General features: G+C 41.8%; 3 protein-coding genes and 1 long non-coding RNA gene across 7 annotated transcripts in view; 2 read left to right on the top strand and 2 right to left on the bottom strand.

Moving 5' to 3' along the window:
- Nucleotides 1–1,946, top strand: part of LOC117761016 (semaphorin-3F-like) — a 52,325-nt gene extending 50,379 nt beyond the window's left edge. For all 4 annotated transcript variants that reach the window (XM_034584568.1, XM_034584569.1, XM_034584564.1 and 1 more), the window contains one exon: nt 70–1,946. In XM_034584568.1, coding sequence (XP_034440459.1) covers nt 70–498 — 429 coding nt within the window. In that variant the 3' untranslated portion in view covers nt 499–1,946. The remainder of the gene's footprint in view (nt 1–69) is intronic.
- On the bottom strand, nt 1,388–10,754 carry LOC117761021. The gene is made up of 2 exons (XR_004613771.1): nt 10,699–10,754; nt 1,388–2,285 (listed from the first exon to the last, which is right to left on the bottom strand). It is a non-coding gene; the product is annotated as an uncharacterized LOC117761021 (long non-coding RNA).
- Nucleotides 5,228–8,181, top strand: gnat1 (guanine nucleotide binding protein (G protein), alpha transducing activity polypeptide 1). Its single transcript, XM_034584574.1, has 8 exons — nt 5,228–5,265; nt 5,351–5,492; nt 5,588–5,745; nt 5,824–5,952; nt 6,045–6,174; nt 6,753–6,906; nt 6,983–7,192; nt 7,273–8,181. The coding sequence occupies exons 1-7, from the start codon at nt 5,261–5,263 to the stop codon at nt 7,171–7,173; spliced, it is 909 nt and encodes a 302-aa protein (XP_034440465.1). The 5' UTR covers nt 5,228–5,260; the 3' UTR covers nt 7,174–7,192; nt 7,273–8,181.
- A 94-nt stretch (nt 10,755–10,848) lies between the features above and the next one.
- On the bottom strand, nt 10,849–17,186 carry edem1 (ER degradation enhancer, mannosidase alpha-like 1). Its single transcript, XM_034584570.1, has 12 exons — nt 16,584–17,186; nt 15,232–15,304; nt 14,467–14,570; nt 13,951–14,122; nt 13,616–13,799; nt 13,290–13,464; nt 12,741–12,861; nt 12,478–12,648; nt 12,299–12,372; nt 12,112–12,208; nt 11,380–11,565; nt 10,849–11,282 (listed from the first exon to the last, which is right to left on the bottom strand). The coding sequence occupies exons 1-12, from the start codon at nt 17,051–17,053 to the stop codon at nt 11,193–11,195; spliced, it is 1,917 nt and encodes a 638-aa protein (XP_034440461.1). The 5' UTR covers nt 17,054–17,186; the 3' UTR covers nt 10,849–11,192.
- Nucleotides 17,187–18,141: the final 955 nt, after the last annotated feature.

The following is an 18,141-nucleotide window of genomic DNA, read 5'->3' as shown; positions in this document are numbered from 1 at the left end:
ACCAAATTCACTGAACTGATCTGGTGTTTAAGTTTTTTTAATTCTCAGTTCTCCTCCTCCACTTTCCAGATTCGCTCCGAGGGCCGCACCCTGAAAACAGAGCAGGGCCTTCTAATCCGCTCACTGCAGTCCTCTGACAGCGGCATATACCAGTGCACGTCCACGGAGAAAAACTTCAAGCACACGCTCGTCAAGCTGCAGCTCGTGGTCCTCTCCAGCCGCACGGTCAACAGCGTGCTGGTGGAGACGGGCAGCCCGGCGCTGCCCCCGCTCCAGTCCAGCGCCTGGACTCCGAGCGCTGGCCAGTACAAGGACCTGCTGACGATTCTGAGCCAGCCGGAGATGGGCCTCATCAACCAGTACTGCCAGGATTACTGGCAGCTCGGAGACGCCGGCCTCGGGGACAGCAAAGCCAAAAGCCTGAAGGAGCTGAAAGAACAGAAGAAGCCGCGCAACCGTCGGCATCACGACGAGGAAACGACTCCGGCTGAGACATGAGGAGCTGGACGAGGCACCCCTAACCCTCAAACACCCCCCCCTCCCCCCGTCTACCACACAACCTCCGAAACACTGCAACCCTCCATCTTAGGGAACTGAAATCATGTTGTCATCATGGACGAGACAGACACTGCAACCCAAAGCAACAGCATCCAACAGTTTCTATGTAACTGTTCAAAAAATTCACAATATTTATTGTAGGTTGTAAAAAGTAATTCTTTGTACGTATTTAGAAGACATGTTTTTTGTGAATAGGTCAATCTGTGCAAATATTGTTGTTATTATATTATTGTTAGTGTTATTTCTTTATAACAATGTGTTATTATGTTGAGAATATGTTTATGTTTGGTGTTTTTGAGAAACAGCAACAGTAACCAAGGACGTTGGAAGTGTCCACACAAGGACGAGGACCGATGGACGTGTATTCAGAAACGGTTAATGTTGGGATCACATGACTGCTGGCAGTATTCAGTGTCTAAGCCGGAGGTGGAATCAAGGAGTCACTGCTCTTCTTCCTGAAATGTCTTCACCAGAACGCTCTACTGTGTAACAGACAGTTTTTTTTTATTTTTATGACTGCAAGATACAAGCTATTGACAGAAGGATGATGACATTTCATGGGACATTTTCCGGATAAAGAGAAATGCCCACAGACTGCAGCTGTGTCACAGTCCTTCAGTCACTTGGTAATGAACAGTCATCTCCTCTCGAGACGATGTGGTCCAGCCCCGGCCGAAAGCCACGACGTTATTTCACTCATCGCCCGAATTCTTCCGAAATCCGTTGCTGCCAAGTGTTTGTTTTGTTTCTATGTGAATATCACATCTCAATGTTGTATCCTTAACAAACGTGATCTTCGTGATAAGCTGTTTTTATTTAGTTTTTTTGCGGGGGTGGGGGGGAAAGGGTCTTTTAACGACACAAAAGCTGAAAATATAACATTGCCTTCTCTTTTCTCTCTGTTTCGAGATAAGAAATTCCAGCAGGCAGCTACGTGTGAGTTTGTGACAGTTTGTGATTTAAAAAGAAAAAAAAAGAAAAAGAAAAGAAAAAACTATTTGAGACAAAGCACCTTCTGTTGCCAAATCAGTGATCTTGATGAACAGTAAATACTTCACATGTACCTGGGGCATATTATGCAGTTTATTCATATGAGCGAGCATTCAGCTTCTATGTTGTAACGGAATTTTCTAAGCTCGCGATGAATCCAAAGTTTGCATTCCTGCCAGTTTTATGCTAAATATGGGGGATATTGTGTTTGGCCACTTAAACCAGTCGACACTTCAGTTAGAACACCGTGACTAATGTGTTGTTTCGCTTCAGTGCTTGAGGACTGGTCATTTTATCGGTGCAGAGCTACTTTCGGTCGGTCTAGTGCAGATCCATCCTGCTCTCAAGCACGCCACAGACTTTATAAACCTGAGCCGCTTCCATACAGTTAAAAAAAACAGTGTCACAACCAGTACAACCACTAAATGAGCTGATCACTGCTAAAACCCTGAAGAGAAACCTGTACCAAAATCTTCAGAAGGTGGCTTTTCATCGTGCATGGCATGTACAGTGTATGTTTATGGTATTTGTCTAAAAATGCTACGTTGCTGTGGATGTCAGTGAATGTCTTTCTCGTCGTGGGAATATGGAAACACTATCAGTGCAAGAAAGACGTGATCACACCTTTTTTTTTTCTGTTTTTTTTTTTTTTTTAAATGGTGTGAAATACTGAAGGTGCAGAAAGGTCAGATGGTGATTTTTAAATCCTCGATTTCTCTCTCCCACTCTGTCTCTTTCTCCTCTCTCGGAAATGTGCAAAACAGATTCTGCGTAGATTTCAAACGCGCATCTCTTCTGTTTTCTCCGTTTTTCAGACTTTGCTCGGAGTCATTGAGGTAAAGTAATGTATGATATAATGCACAGTTGATGTTATTGTAATGACATGTAAAAAGTTACTTTTATCTTTTCTTCCTCATCAATGTTGCGGACTAATAAATTAAAGCTCTATATTTTATAATAACACACGTTCTCTTCTGTTTGATAGTGATGGTCTGTACGATTTGTCGTAATGCACTGTAATGCTTTTATTTCAGTGCGCCCTATGTTGATGATCTGTAGCTGTGGAAGAATTATTCTTCATCCTTTACTTAGTAGCAATACCACACCAGGAGGTACAGTAAGATTTCAGGTGGGGCTTAGCAGTACCTTCAACTGGTCAGACAGGTCGCAGAGGTGTCCACACCAGTGTGCACGACGCCATACAGCCGGTGAAGACATGTAGGTGACGAGGTGTTGACTCAGTAAAAATCTGGAACCACTTTTTGGTTTGACACTGACATCATTTTCTTTGTATTTTATTTGATTTTACCTTGTGTGTCTGGTTGAGCTTTTTTAATCGATACCTACTCTGCATGATTTTGACTCGGTTCATCAGGTTACTATGTTTTTTCATCTACAGCCGAGACTCAAGAGCTTTGTCACCGTCAGTTCCTCAAATCAAAATTCCTCAATCATTGTGATAAAGTTAAAATGATGATGTGTAGTTCTAAGAACAGAAACATGTTTTAACGTAAAGGAAAATGTGCAACGCTCTCACACACACACACACACACACACACAGAAACTGACATACTTTTCATGCGTGCATACATAATTGAAAGTGAGTAGATTAGGATCCCTATAACCAGCTTCAGAATGAGGTCAATGAGATCTGTCAGGTGAAACTGTAAAGCCCGTTAAGTACTTCAGAGCTCACTCTTCAGTCTGCAGAACCTTATCACAAATGTCCGTTTGTCTTTCTTCCTGTTTGGACCCAGAGGTGAGGGTCTGATTGTGCATCACATTGGTTTTCATTGTGTTGAGACTGAATCTTTTGTTGCTGTTGTCCTTCTCATCCTCCCCCCTTACAAATGCCAAACGTATAGACCACACTTATTCCCATAACAGATTGTTTTGGTGCAGAGATGGATATATGGATAATTGCGTTTCCCAAAAGGCCCAAACACCAAACTGTTGAGCTTTATATGCGCCTCTTTCAAAGGAACCCAAGAACCGCACAGAGAGATAAGCACTTGAGCCGATGTTTATCTTCCGCTGAGCACAGCAAAGTCCCCCCTAAAGGTTAGATCACTCCTACACTGATGTATGCCTGCTCCCTCTCACACCTTTCGCTCTGCCCTACACGTCCATGTCCTTGCGCTCCATTGGTCGTCTCCGGTCAGGAGGACGGGATGCCCAAAATCCTCTCCTAAGACACGAAAATAATCCCAACGTCCTCCAGTGTTTGCTGCGGACAGTTGATGCATCGGCTTCGTAGCTGACGCCACCGACCAGGCAGAGGGCGATCAGCTAGGACCTGCTTCCCTTTTTCTTGAAACTTGGCTTTTGAGTAGAGGGGCCCAAGCCGAGAAAAGTAGAATGGGGGCTGGAGCGAGTGCCGAGGATAAGCACTCCAGAGAGCTGGAGAGGAAGCTGAAGGAGGATGCCGAAAAGGATGCCAGAACTGTCAAGCTGCTGCTGCTAGGTAAAGACTTTCAAGCTAATTCAGTGGGGGCTCAAATGTTTCAACAACATACCTCAACATGTGGTTGCACATATTCTAGGGCCCCATGTGGCCCCATGGGGGGAGAGGAGCTACTTTATTTTTTAAGAGATAGTTCTTCTATCTGTCTGGTGTCAGTGTGGTGTTATTCTTGTTGAAAGTTTTGTGATAAGAAGACAAAACATAAAAAAAAATTCCCATCACTCCTTTCATTTTGTATTAGTTATTAGTATAAAAATCTCAACGTATTCACTGTAACTGCAGAGCCAATCCATTCACACGGGCTGTGATGAAGACACACAATCTATTTGAGTTGAGTAAAAGCTTATCAATCTGTGTCATTGAATTGCTAAGACACTTAAATAATCACTCAACCCAATCCCTGGTTAATCTTGCAACAACAGGTCCTCACACAAAGGGCTTAACCCTGAAGGACACGGATACCCTGAGGTCCAAGCCAGAATTACAACAGGGCCCAGTAGCTGTGGCATTCACACACCAAAACAAAATACATTCCCAACACCATGTTGATATGAGTGTTTAAAAAGTGAGGTTTTCTTTTTTTATGTAAAGTGAAGTAGATTCTGTTCACCAAAATGTCTGTACAGTACATAACAAGCTAAAATATTCACTAACAAGTACAAGCTGAAAGTTGTTATTATTATAACAATTGGATATGTAGTGTTCTGAATAGACATTAGGGTTATTACAGATATTTCGCCCCCTCTTGATAATGTAGGTCAGGGACAGGAGAAGTTCCCCTTACATCAGCTTTGAATAAGATTAGACCTGAAGTAAGAAGCGCTGGGATCATCTGTCTGTCTGGTTACCTGTAATTAACACAAAGTCTTCTCTCACACTCGTTATTCAAATACAAAACCTAAATAAAAACACAATAAGTACAAAACCTGCCAAGTCTCCCAAATCCTTAAAAATACAGTTTGGATTAAAGTCATAACTTTGTTAATAATGTTCACTTTATTTAAATTTATTGTTAAAACAAAATATACAAATGAGAAAAATAATTCATCAGCAATCATTTTCAAATCTAAATGAAGGGAATTTTAATAATATAATATATAATAAGAAAGCAATCCATGCTTAAAAAAGAGTAGGAAGAAGTCAAAATACAAATGTTATGACAATAGTTAATGCGAGTAATTATTGTTTGTTTTTTTCTTTTTTCATACAGGTGCTGGAGAATCAGGCAAAAGCACAATCGTCAAACAGATGAAGTGAGAACTCTGACTTTCTGCCTGAAACATTTCTGCTTTCTTATCTTAATGGCAATAATATAGTAACGCATTGTTTTCTCCTCAGAATTATCCACCAAGATGGTTACTCGCTTGAAGAGTGCTTGGAGTTCATCGTCATCATCTACAGCAACACCCTGCAGTCGATCATGGCCGTTGTGAAGGCCATGGGCACATTCAATATTAATTATGGCCACTCTGATCAGCAGGTAATGACACCTGTTGATTCAATTGTGTAAAGTCAGTGTCAGGTTTTCTTGCTGGGACTTGTATGTGAACCCGTCCTCTTGCGTTCACGCTGCAGGACGACGCCAGGAAACTCATGCATCTTGCAGACACCATCGAGGAAGGCTCCATGCCTAAAGAGTTAGCAGACATCATTCTGCGCCTGTGGAAGGACACTGGCATCCAGGCATGCTTTGAAAGAGCCTCCGAGTACCAACTCAACGACTCCGCTGGATAGTAAGAAATCAAACCAGCTGAGGTTTAGAATTGTGTCGCATTATTGTTGGTTATTGAATTCATGTCATTTTCCTTCAGCTACCTGAGTGACTTGGAGCGGCTGGTCCAACCAGGCTATGTGCCCACTGAGCAGGACGTGCTGCGATCAAGAGTGAAGACCACCGGTATCATCGAGACCACGTTTGGCCTCAAAGACCTGAACTTTAGGTGAAGCGGTGCTGTTTTTTTGGAGGGGGGGGGGTGCCACTAGTTAGTCATCAGGTCTGTCATGACGATAATATGCCTTTGTTTCCGTGCAGAATGTTCGATGTGGGTGGCCAGAGGTCAGAGAGGAAGAAGTGGATTCATTGTTTCGAAGGCGTGACCTGTATCATCTTCATTGCTGCTTTGAGCGCCTACGACATGGTGCTGGTGGAGGATGATGAAGTGGTACAATAAGACTTAAATTACACACTGGACATGCTATGCGATTTGTGTCTTATCCCTGTGGGACCATAGACTGTATATAGAGATGGGCGACATGACAGCTCCCAAAAACTGAGGTGGAAACAAAGTGGGTGGATGGCCACCTAGTGGTTGGCTGCAGTATTTGTCATATATTCTGACACCCCCATGTTAATAGATGAGACACGGATCAAATTTAAATTATTTTTCCCCAAGATTTTAGATTTCTGTCATTTTAGATATGTAGTTGTTGTCCCACTTGAGTTTGTTAGTGTTTTTTTCTGTTAAGTTTAGTTTTAATAAGTTACGTCAAGATAGATAGCTGAGACTGACTCAAGATTGGTTGATGGCTACAGCACCTCCATTCCTCGATCGCTGCTGTGCATACTCTGTCTCCAAATCTGCGAGATGGCGGCGTTCGCATATGGAATATTTAAGCTTCATTTCTGAATAGTGGGAGGAAGCAGAGATGCGTTATCCATCTCTACATACGGTCTATGGTTTAGTTGCTCAAATGTTTGAAAGGCTTTATGTGGGACTTAAACTCATATTTTTTCTTTCAGAATCGAATGCACGAGAGTCTTCACTTGTTCAACAGTATCTGCAACCATCGCTACTTCGCCGCCACCTCCATTGTACTCTTCCTCAACAAGAAAGACGTGTTCCTTGAGAAGATCAAGAAAGCTCATCTCAGCATGTGCTTCCCTGACTACGATGGTACGTAAATATAGCAGATTTAATTCTCAGGAAACTGACAACCAATTAAATATACCCTTTTTTTCTTTTCATTAAGGACCCAATACCTTTGAGGACGCTGGTAACTACATCAAAAATCAGTTTTTGGATCTGAACATGCGCAAAGATATCAAAGAAGTCTACTCTCACTTGACCTGCGCCACAGACACAGAGAACGTCAAGTTTGTGTTTGACGCTGTAACCGACATCATCATCAAAGAGAACCTGAAAGATTGTGGTCTCTTCTAAGGGGAGAAGCCCGATGAAGGTGGGCAAAGTTTGCACAGTATTGATAAACCAAACTACAGTACTTGTTAAACTAGCTAACCAGTGTGTCTCTTTTTACAGGGTGCTGTTGTGGCCCTGTCACCTTCCACAAATCTCTCCTCAGTTATAACTGAGGACCCAAGATGAAAAACTGTCCCTTAAAAATTATCCATCAGGCCAATGCAAACAATTAATAAAAAATCGCTTTGTTGTAGCTTTGACCGATGACATGAGGTCAACGGAGACCAGAAGAAAATCCTGTGCAGACTTCAGTTGAATTTTTAGTCGAGCTAACTCTTCTCTCGAGTCTCGTTGGAGGGGCTGTAGTTGAGACATCAAAAGCTTCTATCGGCATAAAAGTGATTTACTCTCACATACACTAATGTGAATAAATAGAAGTCGGGCTAACGCATTGTCTCTTATGCTTCATGTAACTGGTCAGTGGACCGCCAAAAAGGAAACAAAATGGCCTCACCACCTGCAGACGCACTTCAGCCTCTGTTAGAGATTCAAAACGTGACTAGAAACAAACAGGTAACGGATCAATTGGTAAGAGAGGAGATAAAAAATGTATTTTAGTGCAGTAGCTGAAAGGGCCATTGTATATAACTAAACAGATTTCTACTGGATGGATCGTGAAGTGTGGTGATACCATGTCGAATATGTAACACTGATGAATGGTAGATGTAATTTATTTTAACATAAAAATTTCCTGTCTGAAAGTCACCTGGTGATACAGGCCTGTGAGCCTGCGATCCTGTACAGAACCCAATGACTGTAAACTCAGATTAAATCCATTAAAGCTTCTGTATAGAACCGAGTACTTTTCCATTTTCCACAAATAAAAAGCAACACAGCAACGTCTTGGTCATAGTCTGTCATTTATTGATCTCTTTATTTCACACTGAAGAGTTTGACCTTTATTTTTGAAATATACTTTTTTTGCTTTCTTGCGAATAGATGGATGAAAAGACCAAAGTGTAAATACAGTTCGCTTGGCTTAACACAAAGAATGGCATCAGGGATCAACAACTAGCTAGGCCTTGATAAAATATCAAAACCCATTGACTAGGACCACTCAAGCTCACAAATTAACATCTATCCATCCGTTATCTACACCGCTCTGTCTTTAAGGGTCACAGGGCATTGGCCGATGGGTGGGGAACACCCTGAACAGGTCACCAGTGTATCACAGGGCCAACACACAGAGACCGAAACAACCATTCACACTCACATTCACACCTAAGGCCAATTTTGCCAATGCAGACACAGCGGAACATGCTAATTCAACATATAAAACCCCGGCTGAGCCACGTTTTGAATCGCAAATCGTAGAATCAAGTTTGACTAATCGAAGCAAATCATCCCACTTCCGACCCCCTGCAGCTTTTATCTGCCATTTCTGAGCAGCTCCCACAAATTGTTTTAATGAAACAGGCCCCAGACTGGAATCAAGTATTATTCATCTTCTAATCCATCTCTCAGCAAGAAAGTAAATAAGGTCATTTCCCCAATATGTTGATGATCTGAGACAAAGTGTGTTTTGTCGTGTCCACCACTTTGCAAACTCAGACATGTCATTGCTGTCACCTGAAGTAGTTCCTAAAACACTTGAGAACTGAACAGCTGTCTCCCAAAGACAAAGAAGATGCTGGTGAAATGATGTAAGCGAGCGCCACAGCCCGAGGCTCTGCTGAGCTTCACAGATTCTCAGGAGGTTCGGTAAAAGATGCATTACAAAACACATTAAATCAAACATCAACGTGAAGGAGATGGCATTTGCCTTTCTGTGTTTAAGACATGAATGAATATTCACAGTAGGACTGTACTTCGGTTCAGTGCGATTATTCTTCAACCTCGGATTCACAAGTTGTAACAAGTTGCAGTATAAATACCTAAAGGCTATCCTAAGACATTTTAGGCAACAACATTTCAAGAAAGTGTTTGTTTCTTTTAATAAAAGCATTCACTGCTTTACGTTTTCCATTAAACCCTGAGTTCTCACCGCATGAAAATTAATAGATATGATGTGCAATAATGTGAAAGAGGAACAACAAATGTCCATCTTCTCTAAAAAATAAAAATAAAAAAAAATCATAATAATGACAATGCAGGAGAGTGTGTACTAAAGATGTCGGACAGAAGAATGATTGAAAACATGTTTTCACATACTTACATTAAAATAAAAATGTGTTTATGGCTTTTCTCGTCATGTCTAAAAGGGAGCTTCATGTCATTATCAGTGTAAAACTGTACATACACATGGAATGACACCTGTTGTGCAATATCATCAGTGGCCTTAAAACAAAACAAAAATGGGACAATGTTAACCACGACTAATATGCACTGTACAGCAGCATCCAGAAAGACAGAGAAGGCACTTTAAAACAGCAAGTCATCCAGAACGTCTCGTACCATCTCTCTCACACACACACACACACACAGCGTCATGGCACATCTGCTTGCCCTTTGTAAGACATTGAGTAACTAAAAGCCTGAGAGATGAACACTTCAGTCTTCATTAGTGTGGCAGGCAGGAAGCAGTTCATGTTGTCTGTTAGTCTTTGTTAAGTTTTACGCGATACATTTGCATAACAAAAGCAAGACAGAGGCTTTTTTTAAAGCAACAATATGCAACTTTTTAAACCTAAAATAGCAGCTTCAAAATTAGTTTATGTTGTTCACGGACATGAAGAGAATGGTGCAGCTTCCATTCCCACTGCTCACCCCGAATATCTGTTCTTGCTCTGTGAAACTTTGGTGAGCTGGTTCACTCTGAAAGACGAACATAACTGACTGATGTTCACAGTTTAAATTGCCAGAATCAGGCCTAGCAAGAATAATGCTGAAGTGTTGATCAGTTAAAAAGACGTCATTAAAAACTAAAAACTTGAAGCAACTCCTCTGCTTCATGAAGCCAGGGATCCTGGGTAACATCCACTGTTCAGTTGTGTTTCAGTTCAGTGAGTGGCACTAGTCAGACCTGTGGTCAACAGATTGATGAGCTTTGTTTCTCTACATTAAGTCCACTTAATCGTTTGTACACAAAGCCCGACAAAAAAAAAAATCACCACGTGTCTGCAGAGGGCGCTGTTGCTCAGTAAAAGTTACATGGTGTTGCTTTAAAATTGTTAAAATATTGTTCTAGAAGAAGAACACACTAATTCTGTAGTAAGTCAGAGAGACTAGAGCTGTTTCAACATTTTGGAAAATTGACCTCAAGCCTACAAAAGTCCAAACAAGTTTCCTACAGGCACAATCTAAAGTATACTACAGCCTCACAAGAGGCAGGCTTTTACAGTGTGTGCATGAGTTATCACCTGTCATTATATGTTAGTGTGCAGCCCTTATTTAAAAGCACAGATCTACTCAAGTGAGTCAACTGCAAAGAGGCACTAATCATAATGTTTAGAAAAAATGTTTTAGAGGTGAGTTTTTATAGGCTATACATTTTACATATGTGTGGCTAGATGGCACTGTTCCCATAAACACATCATTATTATTCACAGCTTAGCTGTTCTCTCTCTCTCTCTCTCTCTCTCTCTCTCTCTCTCTCTCTCTCTCTCTCTCTCTCTCTCTCTCTCTCTCTCTCTCTCTCTCTCTCTCTCTCTCTCTCTCTCTCTCTCTCTCTCTCTCTCTCTCTCTCTCTCTCTCTCTCTCTCTCTCTCTCTCATATACCTGAACAGATATTTTTTGCTCCACAGACACACAATCTCCATTCATCACCTGCCAAAACACAGTGAAGCATGACTCCTCTTTCTCTGTCTTTGTTGAGTACATGCTTTCACACCCAGAATCCAAAGCACCCCGACACAAACTTTTAATAATACGGCAATTAATTAAACTGGTTTCCCTTAGAGTCAGTTTCTTGTCTGGATCCTGAGCAGCAGAACAGATGGGCCGAGGAGTTTGACCACCACTCGATCTTTTCTAACCTCACTGCCTCTGCACTTCAGGCTTACTGAAGGCCGCTTCATGCCACTGTCACCACATGCGTCCTTTTAGAAAAGTCCCACCATGTGGTCGATCTGCCTCATGTAGACACTCTTCAGTGGCAGAGTGTACCGTCGCTCCTCTGGGATCCTGCTACACTGCAGAACGAAAGAAAAGGAAGAAAACGCTGGGGTTTTAAATTGTCACTTAAACAATGAACAGTAAATTGGGCTTGGGCGTGGATGGCAGTCTTACATTGCTGAAGTTGCTGGAAGGTGGCCGGGAGTTGGGCTCTGTTTCTGCCAGTGCCCCCTCCTCGCACGGAAACAAATCATTCCACTGCTTCTCCCTGAAGCGCTTGTCTATAGGCACGATGTGGCCCTCTGTGGTGAAGATGTACTTGTTATCGGAGTGATGAAGTGGGTTGTCCTCATCAAAGAGCTGCAATGTAAGAGAAAAAGCTTTATTTACATGACAGTATGAACAGAGCTGGGCCAAAAGTCAGGGCCTGAATGTTATTCTGATGATGGGTGAGGAACACCTTATGAAAGGCTTTTAAATGGTAACTAAGAGAGTTATTCACAGTCAATTATAAAGTAATAATACCAACTATTTGTTGTTCTCAGCTTCTCAAATGTTGGAATTCTATGCTTTTCTCTTTTTAAATAAATGTCTCTGACTTTGCAACTTTATTACGATGGATATGTGATGTGCAATTTTTACTAATATCTGATATCTTTAACAATTATTTATTAAAATATAGTTGCAGCAATAGTTTAAACAATCTAGTTCAAAGATCACTAGCAGTTACGTGAAATACAGTCTTTAAATTTATAAAAATAACATTTAACATCTGAAATATCTTTTATTACAATTATTAAAACTTTACCACTTGTTCATGCTCATATTATGTTCTTATATCATGCAAACCTACCAATATACTGTACAACGTAGATCAAATTCTGACACGCTCGGGCTCTAACTTACCAGGTAAAGGTATTTGCAGGTCTCACTGAGGAAGAAGCTCTCCATACGATCCTCTTTGGATTTGTCAACGACGTGGTGGAGAGTGGCGTACCCACATCTGCAAATAACACAGCTCAGCTCAGCTCAGCGTCAACACAAATTAAAGCACTTTACAAAGAGGTGTATATTACATGACACACACACACACCTGACTTTGGCATTTTTCTCAAGGCTCTGGAGAATATCCATTCCAACATGCAAGTAGAAAGGATTTTTGGTCGCCTGTGGAAAAGAAAAAGTAGATAAAAAGAAGATCTTGAGTAAAAGGTAACAGTCATCAACGACTGCCCTCAATAATTCTGCATCACAACATGTCAGTATTGTCACCTGGTACAACAGATAGGTCGACTCCACCAGCTCTGGTCTCAAGGGGTAGAAGTGCACGTCAGGAGCCTGCAGCTGCCAGTTGTATCTCTCCGGCAACGCCCCGAAGCGCTTCCAGATGGCATAGTAGAAGGCATGTAGGCAAATGGCGTTATCTATATCACCATTCAGCACCTAGGACAAGAGCAGTAGAGCCTTCCTTTAGTCAAACACTTTTTTTACACTTTAACACATCACCTCCTACAACTGAAAGTGCATAATCGAACCTGCAGCCCAGGAAAGAAGGCCTGAAGAGAGTCAATCCAGGTGTTCATAATTTCCCCACTGAACATGTTCACATTAACGTAGAGAGGCGGGTCACCCTCGCCTTCATTACACGACTCTCTCCTGAAAACCAAAGGGAAGCAGACAGAGGTTCCTAAATGTACGTGTAGCCATTTTCAGACATGAACTCCAGTAAATGTCCAGTTAATGGGGCCCGGACTTTGTCCGGGATTTGCCTTTCACATATGAAGTTAACAGCAGGATATTCTCCAGTGTCACACGTTCACAACAGAAAAATCCCGAAGCGATAAATTGCTTGTGGCAGAAAAAGTTGAGTATATTTGCTTTTTTGACAAAATTCTTTCTCCTTTCTGTATTTGAACACATTTGTGTACATAAGCAGCCACAGTGTAAACATATGCTTCTGCAGTTGGTCACCTCTCAGCTTAAGGTTCAGATAGTATGTATGTATGTATGTATATGTAAAAAATAATTCTGCAACACAAATGCTGGGAATCTACTGTGTCACGTGTTCTCAGAGTGAGACTCACCCTCTCCTCATGTGGTTCTGTATGCTCTCATAAGAAGCTTGAAACATCCTGTAGTCCTCTTTCTCCCCAAAAAGGATGTATGATTTCAGCAGGTACTCATAGAATGAGTCCATACCAGCTCCGAGGCCACTCTGCTTCCCGACCCACTGGCCCGTTTGGATATTAACTACATTACCTAAGAACAGAAATCACAGAAAGTTGGCGAATGAAGTGGAAGCACCATATTGTGAAGAAATCAACGTAAATACAATAAGAAAAAGTAAGAAAGAAAGCACATGAGAAACATAAAGGGTTGTCACAAGGCTACAGTACACAGCTGCACATACCTAACAGACCGGTTTCATTGCTCCTCAGCTTCCACAGAGCTCTAACTGCTCGTCTGGCTACCCACTCAAATGTGGAATCGCCGATCAAGCGGCTCAGAATTCCAAACTCCACCAGCAGGGACCCAGCTCCTGCAGTGCAAGTCTCATTGATGCTGTCAGCGGGGACACCAGTCTTCAGGTTCACCTGCATTCAAGATACAAAAGCATGACGCTGCTGGTTGATGTAGTAAGTTATCCAGTTTCATTCACATGACAACTACAGTAATCAGTGCTACGACCATTAAAATAGCGTATGTATGTTAGCAGCTGCCTTATGTAATGTACCCGTCACTCACCCTGGGGTAAGGAATGCCTGTGCTGGTGTTCTCGAAGGCCGGCAGTAAGCGGACGGCCAAGTCATGAGCCAGGTGAAGCAGCTCATTATCGTAACCTTCCAAGCCCACTTTGCCAAACGGATGTTTTGGGTCAGTCAGCAGGATGTGAGAGGAGATAAGGCTTCCCAAGATCCTTCAGTGAAGAAGAGAAATATTACATTGTGATGGCTCAAAGCAACAGATAGGGATTCTTTTCATACATTATCATATAGAATGTCTCAATCACTCATTCATCATTTTGGACTGGGTCAAACAATATTTGTCTTCAAACATCCACTATTTGGAATAAGAATTGGAATAATCTGAGGATGCTGTCTGCTTAAATGCATGACAAAATAGATACAAAGGAAAATATCTCCTCTAAACCAGTTTGATACATATTTAAATCCAGAAATTAGCCTGTTGCTGGATTAAAAGAAAACTACACACGTAGTTTGCTTTTGTATTTGACATTTAAAATAGCAGCGACATTTGTACCTTATGTTTGCCTCAAAAACTTGCACCGTCGAGTCCTTATCAAAAGATACAGTTTCTATAACCAGCTTGACGGCTCTCTGGAACTCTGTCACGTTGCCAAGCACCTGCAGAGAAACAACACATGATGAAAAGTGAGTGTAGAAAAGAGCCACAAGCAGTGCTCATCCAAGTGTGCAATGTTGGTAGAGAAGTATCCAAACCGCCTCAAGCCTGTAAACAAAAAGAGTAAAAAGAGCAGAAAGAACACTTTTTTGTGTTGTCGTTTCAGACTGTGCAGCACTAAATTGGATTTGGAAAGGGGTTGATTCTTTATTTAAAACCAGTGTAACCTCAGTCCATCTACAAGCTTCTGTTGTTGCTTAATTAAAGTTTATAGCTATTTCAGCTAAATTCTGTTTCATCATTAAGGATCACATCTGTTATAAAGGAGACACCGACTTTCCATGTCAGGTTGAACACACTCATACCAACGAGCAGTTTAGAAAATCTACTTCACCAGAGTCAGTGTCAGGCGAGTTTTTGAGAGCAACAGAAAAACCCACAACTTACAACAGAGGATGTGTTAACCACTGTGCCGCTGAATGTGGAGCAAAACTCCACTTTTGAAGAACAGGTGACATTAAGCTTTCAGGAAACCATGGTTCAAAATGTGCCAAATGCCAAAAGTAATCTGTCTGTAAATGACTGTAATCAAGCTTGCACATATCCTCTAAAAGAGCCGCAAGAAAGGAAAAAGACTCACACAGTGACAGAGTGTAAACTTACCAACAGAGTGTCTAAGGTGTCAATTAACGTCAGGGAGTAGTTCCCCAAGACATCGTTTATGTTGATGTTTGACCTGAAATAAAAAAAGAGAAACAGACGCATTGTCATACACAAATAATCAATAGATCACACAACTAATTATTTTATATGCAAAAACAAAATGGAGATCACGTTCTTCCCCTAACACTACCTGGTTGGCTACATACCACTGAGACTAAAAGAGCTTTTGGAAAAATGGGGATGTGTCAACACTTCTTGCATTTGCTGGAATTTGACTATGAATACAGACACCGCTGAGTGTGAGGTTTTATGAGCTTTAAATGGTAGTTGACGTATAAGTTTAATCAGTTAAGATTGATGATATGATTTAATTATCAATTAATCTGACCATTTGTATTTTTGAGTTTCCCTTATCATATGTTTTTTTTCATCTGTGACCTCTTTAAGACTCCTGTAAGTGACTTCTGGATCCAAATGAATAATGCCAGTGCAATATTACATGTACAATACCACTTCCAATATTATCATGTACAGTTTTATATTAATATCATGTGCATTATTACTTTCATTATCATGTGCAGTACCTCTTTCTCATTTCCAATGCTTCTTTTTCACAAGCTTTACTTACAATTTTGAGTATATTCTTTTATAGGTTTGTAATTTTGTAAGTTATCGTGATTGTATTATTATGTATTTAGGCACTGGTCCTCTCTTACCCTTAATAGCACTTGATATTATGTTACTTAACTTATTTTTTAACTATTATTCTTTGTTATTGTAACCTTGGAGCACAAGAATTTTCTTCGGGATTGATTAAGTTGTCTATCTTATTTAGACTTAAGGGGATAGTTCACCCAAAAATGAAACTTTACTCATTATCTACTCACCATTAGTCTAAATGTCCTCTGATCGCCTCTTCCGGAGCTGTGTTCTCGAGTGGATCACAGCGGACATTTAGGCTAAAAACACTGTGTAAATGACCTCGTTACGAGTCAAATCAGTCACCATTTACTTCGATTGTATTGCATTTGGCTGCAACACTGTTTACCCCTGAAACTCCCGAGGGGTTTTGTGGACTCAAACACGTCACCCACCCCTCCCCCATCGGCATAGTGGTGAGTAGATCATGAGTGAATTTTCATTTTTTGGGTGAACCATCCCTTTAACTTATCGATGACCTGTTCAATGCGAATATGAATGAACCACGACCCGCTCGGCCCTGGTCAACAGGGGGCGGCAGGGAGCAGTGCGACACTTGTAAGTAATTTGTTTACAAAATAAACGCAAATGGCCCGGTCCGCAGGAGACAGTTAGGATCAGCCTGTGACCGGACACAGGTTTGAATGACTCACGGGTTCAGCACGTCGGGTCCCCTCCCTTCACAGGCGATGGGATTCAGCTCGTCCTCGGGGAAAGCGTATTTCATGTAGTTGTCGTATCCGAAGTAGAACATGTCTCTGGCCATGTCCTTCATCTCGGCTTTCAGGGCGTCGGGGAACGAGCTGTATCGCCGCACGTACTCGTCCTTGTTGCCGTCGAAGAAGCTCAGGTAGGGTCTCCTGGGCGAGTCCTCCTCGGGCTTGGCACAGGTGGTCGCCGACTCCTCATATCTGGGGCCGTGGACCCGCTGGGACCACGAGCCGCCCCCCGGCTCGCTCCCCTTCTCCTCCCCGAACAGCACATCCAGTTTGCGCAGATTGAAGCCGAGCTGGAAGTTGAACCCGCAGATGACGTTGGGTCCCAGTCCGAACGCGAGCCACAGCACCCAGCCGAGGGAGAGCCTCAGCACCACGAGACCGACCACTATTGACCTCCATTGCATCTTTGCCCCGGTTCGGTCCTACAGAGCATTGTTTTAGTCCGCGCACCGGCGAGCGGCTGAACGAGAGAGAGAAATCCTCCGTTTATCAGGCTGAAGCAGGAGCAGGGGCAGAAGGAGCAGGAGCTGCAGTGACTCCGCTTCACACGCTTCCTGTCAACAAACCGGCTCCTCCCATATCCTGCCCTCCGATTGGCCCTCTCCCTGGCTCGTCATTCAAAAGGTGAGGCGCGCTGGTCCGGTGATTGGCTGCGGAGCTGTCAATCTCCAGGGTTGCGTTTCGTGGCATTCATGACGTGTCGTAAATTCAGCTTTAAAACTGAAGGTTTACTCCCAGCAGGTTCACTTAGTGACTGAAGGTTAGAGGGGGAACTGCATGATAGTGTTAACATTATCATTTATTATAATAACAAGTATTTTAATAATTATGATAGTGGTAGTAATAATTTGCATTACTATTATTATTATTATTGCAACTTTATTGATCCCAAGAAGCCAAAGCACAGGTCAACGAACAAACAGAGGTTGATGGAGGACCTCAAGATTAAGCTTAAGGACTTAAATAAATAGTAATAAAAAGACAATAATTGGAAAATGAATAGACATTTGTTACATGTGTTATCATGTAAAAGGCACAGTCATAAAATATTTACTTTAAATTACTACTGTCTGAGTTTAGTAAGTAATGAAAGATTTAGAGCAGGGGTCTTCAACGTTTTTCAGGCCAAGGACCCCCAAACTGATGGAGAGATGGAGCAGGGACCCCGTACTATATAAATTGTATAAAATTGTGTTTTATATTAAACTGGGCCTAGTATAAACATAGCTACCCTGTTATTGTGCATTCAAAACTAAGCTATTCCAATAATACACAGGTTCATATATTCATGGTTTTATTATTGTGTGTCGGAAAGATAACGTCTTCTGCCTCCATTTATCCGTTCGCTACAATATGTTGGATTCATGTTAATGTGTATTTAAAGACATGTAAATTTGTGGGGGGAAAAAATGGTTGGAAAAAAAATAAATAAATAAAAATTGTCTAATCAACCAAAAATGTCGTCGCGTCATGGACCCCCTTCTGAAGACCT

Source organism: Hippoglossus hippoglossus, chromosome 5, assembly GCF_009819705.1.
Source record: "Hippoglossus hippoglossus isolate fHipHip1 chromosome 5, fHipHip1.pri, whole genome shotgun sequence".
NCBI lineage: Eukaryota > Metazoa > Chordata > Actinopteri > Pleuronectiformes > Pleuronectidae > Hippoglossus > Hippoglossus hippoglossus.
The sequence above is the reverse complement of the archived record's forward strand: the minus strand, read 5'-3'. Positions and strand labels throughout refer to the sequence as shown.

Excerpts from the sequence above, each read along its gene's own strand:
- gnat1 (XM_034584574.1), top strand. Across the intron at positions 5,493-5,587 it reads ATGGCCACTCTGATCAGCAG|GACGACGCCAGGAAACTCAT; the intron begins GTAATGACACCT and ends TTCACGCTGCAG. Across the intron at positions 6,175-6,752 it reads TGGTGGAGGATGATGAAGTG|AATCGAATGCACGAGAGTCT; the intron begins GTACAATAAGAC and ends TTTTTCTTTCAG.
- edem1 (XM_034584570.1), bottom strand. The coding sequence starts at position 17,053 with ATGCAATGGAGGTCAATAGTGGTCGGTCTCGTGGTGCTGAGGCTCTCC. Across the intron at positions 12,649-12,740 it reads CCTTCTTTCCTGGGCTGCAG|GTGCTGAATGGTGATATAGA; the intron begins GTTCGATTATGC and ends CTCTTGTCCTAG. Across the intron at positions 12,373-12,477 it reads CGACCTATCTGTTGTACCAG|GCGACCAAAAATCCTTTCTA; the intron begins GTGACAATACTG and ends TCTTTTCCACAG.